The 7,500-nt window shown below is 48.2% G+C and overlaps 2 protein-coding genes across 2 annotated transcripts in view; both read right to left on the bottom strand.

The window, feature by feature from the left end:
* The window catches only part of LOC105418426 (CD209 antigen-like), a 4,517-nt gene extending 3,776 nt beyond the window's left edge, over positions 1-741 (bottom strand). The window contains exon 1 of the mRNA XM_029850306.1: positions 205-741. Coding sequence (XP_029706166.1) covers positions 205-406 — 202 coding nt within the window. The 5' untranslated portion in view covers positions 407-741. The remainder of the gene's footprint in view (positions 1-204) is intronic.
* A 1,073-nt stretch (positions 742-1,814) lies between these two features.
* LOC101074990 (integrin alpha-M) overlaps positions 1,815-7,500 on the bottom strand; it is a 23,121-nt gene continuing 17,435 nt past the window's right edge. The window contains exons 17-30 of the mRNA XM_029850214.1: positions 7,271-7,437; positions 7,007-7,123; positions 6,425-6,495; positions 6,210-6,345; positions 5,277-5,375; positions 5,096-5,175; positions 4,915-4,995; positions 3,964-4,039; positions 3,724-3,831; positions 3,593-3,634; positions 3,396-3,521; positions 2,436-2,549; positions 2,226-2,351; positions 1,815-2,142 (exon numbers count right to left, since the gene is read on the bottom strand). Coding sequence (XP_029706074.1) covers positions 1,981-2,142; positions 2,226-2,351; positions 2,436-2,549; positions 3,396-3,521; positions 3,593-3,634; positions 3,724-3,831; positions 3,964-4,039; positions 4,915-4,995; positions 5,096-5,175; positions 5,277-5,375; positions 6,210-6,345; positions 6,425-6,495; positions 7,007-7,123; positions 7,271-7,437 — 1,505 coding nt within the window. The 3' untranslated portion in view covers positions 1,815-1,980. The remainder of the gene's footprint in view (positions 2,143-2,225; positions 2,352-2,435; positions 2,550-3,395; positions 3,522-3,592; positions 3,635-3,723; positions 3,832-3,963; positions 4,040-4,914; positions 4,996-5,095; positions 5,176-5,276; positions 5,376-6,209; positions 6,346-6,424; positions 6,496-7,006; positions 7,124-7,270; positions 7,438-7,500) is intronic.

Raw genomic sequence — 7,500 nt, forward strand, 5'->3', positions numbered from 1 at the left:
ATTATAACGTGATTATAACATGATTATAACGTGATTATAACGTGATTATAATGTGATTATAACGTGATTATAACGTGATTATAACATGAAACATGATTATAATCACCAGTTTTCACTCATCCTGGAAAAATACCAGACGGGAAACTTTAATTGCAAGTTCTGTGTAATTCTTGTAGTACAACAGATGGACGGGTGGACAGATACCTGTCTGCTGCTGCTCCTGGACCACGTCCTGGACCACGTCCTGGACCATGTCTCCAGTTGTCCTCTCAGCAACATAGTTGTCATAAATGGTTGCGTGTGTGTCGTCCTCCTCAGTCGTCTTCTGCTCTTTAGCGTGAAATCGAACCTTCTTGGTTAAATCTGGTTTGCTGTAGAGCTCCTCTATCATGCTGCTGTCTCCCATCTGCCCTCACGTTGCACGTTCCTGTTTGACTCTGAGCGGTTACAGTTCAGCCTCTGGCAAAGAGGAAGTTTGCTGCTCCCCTTTATGAAGCGCTGAAAGTGAGACGATCAGTCATCCAGGAGCCTCTAATCAGGACGGCCTCCTTCTGATGGCAGCAGCTCCTCCTGAGCGGCGCAGCAGGAGACAGTTTCTGTCCACCAAATCAGCCTGCCTGCCTCACCAGCTCACCAGCTCACTAGTTCAGCAGTTCACCAGCTCACCAGCTCACCAGTTCACCAGTTCACCAGCTCACCAGCTCACCAATTCACCAGCTCACCAGTTCACCAGCTCACTAGTTCAGCAGTTCACCAGCTCACCAGTTCACCAGCTCACTAGTTCAGCAGTTCACCAGCTCACCAGTTCACCAGCTCACCAGTTCACCAGCTCACCAGCTCACCAGTGTGAGGGTGAAGTTTTGATCACCCGCGCTGTTCGTTCACTAGACTCAGAGTAACCACGCAAACAACAGGAGTTCCTTTGCAAAGGGGGAGCTGAGCAGCAGCTCAAGCTTCCTCTGTCAACTCCGTTCGTCTGCTGCTCGCTCTCCTCTTTTATTGGTGCAAACAGGATGGGTCTAAACAGGGTTTCATCACTCATTGTCTTCTGACATCTTCTCCCATCTTAACAAACTTCTCTAATCTTGACCAACAGGACACATCTGGGTGCTGGGCTTGGTTGTCAGCAGCTTCAGCACCTTTACGAAACACCCTCATGTTCTTCTTTTCTTGTCAACATTTCTCAAACACTCAAAATCGACATACAATAGCATTTAAAGATAATAACAATAACAATAATTCTTCTCACACCAGTTCACCAGCTCACCTGCTCAGCAGTTCACCAGCTCACTAGTTCACCAGCTCAGCAGTTCACCAGTTCACCAGCTCACCAGCTCAGCAGTTCACCAGCTCACTAGTTCACCAGTTCAGCAGCTCACCAGCTCAGTAGCTCACTATTTCAGCAGTTCACCAGTTCACCAGTTCAGCAGTTCACCAGCTCACCAGTTCACCAGTTCAGCAGTTCACCAGTTCACCAGCTCACTAGTTCACCAGCTCACCAGTTCACCAGTTCACCAGCTCAGCAGCTCACCAGTTCACCAGCTCACCAGTTCACCAGCTCACTAGTTCACCAGTTCACCAGCTCAGCAGCTCACCAGTTCACCAGCTCACTAGTTCACCAGTTCACCAGTTCAGCAGCTCACCAGCTCCCCCCTCTGGAGGGTTCGGGTACTGCGACTCTAAAGCTTATTTGCGTCTCTTTCCTCGTTAGCAGGAATGTATTCCCCTCTCTATTAAGGAATTTAAAGTGTTTTTTCTAGCTTTATTAGCAAATTGCTAGGGTTCAGTGGAAAAAATCAAAAAGACATCTATAGTTATATGAACATTGGTTTGGTTTTTATTACACATCAAAGAGTTTAAATGGGCTACAACCGTGTCGGATATGAAGCTCCAAACGACACTGCACACAAATCTAAACAGCAATTTGCTTCATTATTTCAACCTCTAATGCTATAAAACAGCTACACAAGGGCCCAACTGTCACTGCTCTGAAGCTATAGGTTCAGATGAAGGCAGCTTGGTATCAGCACTAACGAGGACCTTTTCCTCTGAAGGAGCCTCCTCTTTCTCCTCAGTCCCTCCCTGGCTGCCAGCAGGACTGCTTTGGTCCTCATAAAGAGTTTTCCTTTTGAAAAAGCCCAACTGGGGAAGAAATAAATGCATTAATGAGAAAATAGTTACATCTTTGATTTGAAACCCTATTTCACCTGAAGGCTGAGCCTCACCTTCCACATAACGAGCGTTATTATGATCAGAAGAAGCAGCCCCAGGCTGGCTCCAGTGACGATGATGACAACTTGATCAGGAGGCACCATCAGTTCAACCTGAACTTCAGCCTGTTGGCTCACAGCCTAGAGGGGATTAGAATGAAGAGCTGGGTAGTTTGGCTCTGCTAATTTCCAACATAAATGACAGTAAAATCCAACGTCACATACCTTTTGTGAACTGCTATCCAACACATATCGGTGTGTGTCGTATTTCACGTGTATGAAGCTTCTGAATTTGACCTCTGTGAAGTTTCCAGTGAAACGGGTCAGAAAGTTGAGATTCTGCAGAGTGAGAGCAAGAAATGTTTGGAGCGTTCCCACGGAAACCCTTTCAAAGCACTGTTCACACCGAAGGGTTAGGGTTAGGGGGTTGTAGGGGGTCAGGCTCTCGTATTCGGTTTAGCTACCGCGACCCAACAAGAATAGTCTGTCGTGGAAACAAACCGGGTCAAGAGACGGATGTGGAGTGCCAAAGCCTGGTTTCTAGGAGCAACGTTAGGACGGTTTGGGAGGAAAGTTTGGCTGCTCTGCTCCCATTTAGAGGGTTAGGGTTAGGAGTAGTTAGGGTTAGGGGTTAGGAGTAGTTAGGGTTAGGGTTAGGGTTAGGGTTAGGAGTAGTTAGGGTTAGGGGTTAGGAGTAGTTAGGGTTAGGGTTAGGGTTAGGGTTAGGAGTAGTTAGGGTTAGGGGTTAGGAGTAGTTAGGGTTAGGGTTAGGAGTAGTTAGGGTTAGGGTTAGGGTTAGGGTTAGGGTTAGGAGTAGTTAGGGTTAGGGGTTAGGAGTAGTTAGGGTTAGGGGTTAGGAGTAGTTAGGGTTAGGGTTAGGAGTAGTTAGGGTTAGGGTTAGGGTTAGGGTTAGGGTTAGGGGTTAGGAGTAGTTAGGGTTAGGGGTTAGGAGTAGTTAGGGTTAGGGTTAGGAGTAGTTAGGGTTAGGGGTTAGGAGTAGTTAGGGTTAGGGTTAGGAGTAGTTAGGGTTAGGGGTTAGGAGTAGTTAGGGTTAGGGTTAGGGTTAGGGGTTAGGAGTAGTTAGGGGATGCGTGAACGTGTGTGTGTGTGACTGTGTGTGTGTGTGTGTGTGTGCGTGTGCGTGTGCGTGTGTGTGTGTGTGTGTGTGTGTGTGTTAGGACACACCCCTGCCTGCTGTCTCAGATCTCTGAAGTGAACGTCTCCTGAGAGTCTGAACTCAGTTGCTGACTCTTTGTCCAGGATGAAGCTCTCACACACGAGGAGACCACAGCTGTTGTCTGGGCACCTCTGCTGTAACACATCAGTCGTTCTTGCTGGGTTTGGTTTCAGTTTGGTGGCTTTATTTCACCGTCTGTACTCACCTCCGTCTTCATGTCAGCACGGTTCGTGCACTCAGTTTTGTTCTGGATAAAAGAGAAGTCGATGTTGCAGCGTGTGATTGCGAACATGAAGTGAGAAGAGGACACACACATTGGAGAAGTTGTCTGGTTACCTGTTGCACAAAGACTTGGTAGTTTTCCATTTCAAAGTTATTCTCAAGCTTCAGTGGGAAGGTAAAGGACACGTTAACAGGAAAAGCCTTCCAGCCGGGGTTGTCGAGCTGTGAGTCGAGAGAGAAAAGTTTGAAAGTGCAGCTCCAGACTCTAGAACAGGATAGTCATCAACATGTGCTCAGCTCAAGAACATTAGACAACAATGGTGTTAATATTATTGTCAATGGTTAAAGAATCACCTTAAATATCATATTGATCCTTTTTGGAGCTGTATCGTCTGTGCTGAAGTTCAGATAGGAGACAGAGTCTTCCTTCCTGCAAACAATAAATTCCTGTTTTTGGTCATGGCATTATTAGAATTAGGGTCAGGGTTAGGGTCATGGTTAGGGGTTAGGGTCAGGGTCAGGGTTAGGGTTAGGGGTCAGGGTTAGGGGTTAGGGTCAGGGTTAGGGGTCAGGGTCAGGGTTAGGGTTAGGGTCAGGGTTAGGGGTTAGGGTCAGGGTCAGGGTTAGGGTCAGGGTTAGGGGTCAGGGTTAGGGGTTAGGGGCAGGGTTAGGGGTCAGGGTCAGGGTTAGGGTTAGGGTCAGGGTTAGGGGTCAGGGTTAGGGGGTAGGGTCAGGGTTAGGGGTCAGGGTTAGGGTTAGGGTCAGGGTTAGGGTTAGGGTCAGGGTTAGGGGTCAGGGTTAGGGGGTAGGGTCAGGGTTAGGGGTCAGGGTTAGGGTTAGGGTCAGGGTTAGGGGTCAGGGTTAGGGTTAGGGGTTAGGGGTTAGGGGTTAGGGTCAGGGTTAGAGGTCAGGGTTAGGGTCAGGGTTAGGGTTAGGGGTTAGGGTCAGGGTTAGGGGTCAGGGTTAGGGGTTAGGGTCAGGGTTAGGGGTCAGGGTCAGGGTTAGGGGTCAGGGTTAGGGGTCAGGGTTAGGGGTTAGGGGTCAGGGTTAGGGGTCAGGGTCAGGGTTAGGGTTAGGGGTTAGGGTCAGGGTTAGGGGTTAGGGGTCAGGGTCAGGGTTAGGGGTTAGGGGTCAGGGTCAGGGTTAGGGTTAGGGTCAGGGTCAGGGTTAGGGGTTAGGGGTCAGGGTCAGGGTTAGGGGTCAGGGTCAGGGTTAGGGGTTAGGGTTAGGGTCAGGGTTAGGGTCAGGGTCAGGGTCAGGGTCAGGGTTAGGGTTAGGGTTGAGCTGTAATGTGGTGCCGCCTACACTGTTATCGCCATCTTGATCTGAAACTGCACTGGGATGCTTTTGGTCACAGAACTGCTCCTGTTGGGGTTTGCGTTATCACTGAGGGTGAAAAAAGAGAGTTTTAATGGAGATTAAAGGCGAGGACATCAATAATGTGATATTCAAATCGAGCTGAAGTCAGCAGAGATCATTCAGACACCTTGCTCCAGCTACAGTTAGTGACACGGTGTCATTCCATTTTTCATCAGTCATGATGCGGAAAGAAGCGTTAAAGGCTGCCTGTGGGGGGAAGCAAGAGGGTGACGTCAGTAGCACATTAGAGAACTTGAAAACATCCAAAGCTCAAGTATTCGGGTTCATTGTGTGTCAGGATGACTGACAACTGATCTGCTGCGATAGACGGGCAGGCTGATGCTGCACGTGGTTCTGTCGATCACTCCCTCCTGGTCCAGACAGATGTACTGTGTTGATCTCGTCTGCTGTTTAGAGAAAACAACACAGATCAAAATTAGCGACCTGAATATGCCCAAAGAACTGGGTTGTTCAGAGAAGAGACATTCTGCCCCCACAAGCTCGAATGTTGGATGGGACCTATTTGGGGGGTTGAGGTTACTTTAGGTTGATGTTGGGGTAAAGCCTTTAGTGGTGATGTGTGGCGTTAGGGTTAACCCTAACCCTGACCCCTAACCCTAACCCCAACCCTGATCCTAACCCTAACCCTGACCCCTAACCCTAACCCCAACCCTGATCCTAACCCTGACTCTAACCCTGGCCCCTAACCCTAACCCTGATCCTAACCCTAACCCTGACCCTGATCCTAACCCTGACTCTAACCCTGACCCCTAACCCTAACCCCTAACTCTAACCCTAACCCCTAACTCTAACCCTGACCCTGACCCCTAACCCTAACCTTAACCCTGACCCTAACCCTGACCCCTAACCCTAACCCTGACCCTAACCCTGACCCCTAACCCTGACCCCTAACCCTAACCCTGACCCCTAACCCTAACCCTGACCCCTAACCCTAACCCTGACCCCTAACCCTGACCCTAACCATGACCCCTAACCCTAACCCTGACCCCTAACCCTAACCCTGACCCTAAGCTGCTGGGGGAATGCATCATGCCCATAAAAGGCCTCACAAGGATAGTACAAAATGTATGGGATTAAAGAGGATTTTCAGCTGTGACTTTGTGGGACTACATCTAGCGAAGGGTTTCCTGAAAGCTGCTTCTTCCAACAGAACTATTGAGCTTCACTAAGAGAAGAAGCCCAGAAACAGGCGGAACCTTCCTGGTTTGTGAGGCTCTTACCTGTGTCATTCTGGAGAAGGAGAGTCCCAGAGGGTAAAAGATGGTCAGACTGGTGTTGTAGGAGTCGTCGCCACTGTTGGCCAGCTTCAGTGAAAGGTTGAAGTAGCTGTCCTCCGACACCAGCAAGGTTTGGGTCCTGCCAATGTCAGCACAATCGTCACATTTGGGCCTGTTTTGTTAATGTGAATACCCCAGCGGTGCCGAGCTCGACCTACATGAACGTGAAGTCGACGTCAAGCTCAGCGACGCAGGAGTCATTCTTTCTACATTGTTTTTCAAAGGGAACCTGTTAAATGTAGAAAGTAAAGATCCAGACAAGGGAGATTTCATGCAACACAATATCAAATAATCGCCGACAGTCTACAGAGAACATTCCCCGAATTACTGAAATATTGCATTATTGTGTCAAATATACATCCCTAATCATCTTTCACCAAACGACTCTAGAGCTTTTCAAAAATTAGAATTTGAATGATCTAATGGGGTCCGTTGGATTTCTAGTCCTGGTGTCATGGCCCGTTTGGGTCGGCACCACCTTATTCAGGGCGTACCGATGGTGCCAAACCTCTACCATTCGAGCTGGCTTTACAACATTTATGTCCTTCATTGTGAAAAATGTAGTAATGCCAAATATGGATATTTTGATCTATTCTACAATAATAAGTAATTAGTATCGTGATTCAAGACTTTAGAAAGAATATGTTCCTATTGTGAGTCTTCATCTGTGTTTTCACACCTTCATGTTCCAGCCGAGAATTCCTGTCACATTTATGAAAAAGCATTGCGAGTCCAGGTACCTCGATATGAAGCTGCCGTCTGCTGTCCACGTTCAGGACAGCCTGGGAACTCTCACCGTTCACTTGGGAAAAGGTGAAATTGATGCCGATGGGCGACAATGTGTCCCTGACACACTCCTGGAGGAAAACACACATAATAAAACTGTGCGGAACGTTTTCAGCGAGTGGAAAAGGTGAACGTTCAGGCTTTAGTGTGCAGACACTTCAGCTGTCAGTAAAATGCATTGATAGAAATGTGCAAATATCTCAAATGCAAGAGCCTACGGTCATATAGATCCGGTAGGTAAAGCAGTTCTCTATGTCCAGTAACTCGTGGGTGGCAGTATGGTTCCTAGCTTTGCTCCCAGTTTCATTGAAGAAACCTCGGGACATTTGCCTCAGTGGATCCACATTAATAAAGCAGGATATATTTAGTCCAGACTTCAGGGAACCTAAAAAGCCAGAAATTAGCAGCAGTAAAGCAGCGATGGGGCTCAGTATGAGCAGCTCTCGAT

Source organism: Takifugu rubripes, chromosome 17 (genome assembly GCF_901000725.2).
Source record: "Takifugu rubripes chromosome 17, fTakRub1.2, whole genome shotgun sequence".
NCBI classification, from domain to species: Eukaryota; Metazoa; Chordata; class Actinopteri; order Tetraodontiformes; family Tetraodontidae; genus Takifugu; species Takifugu rubripes.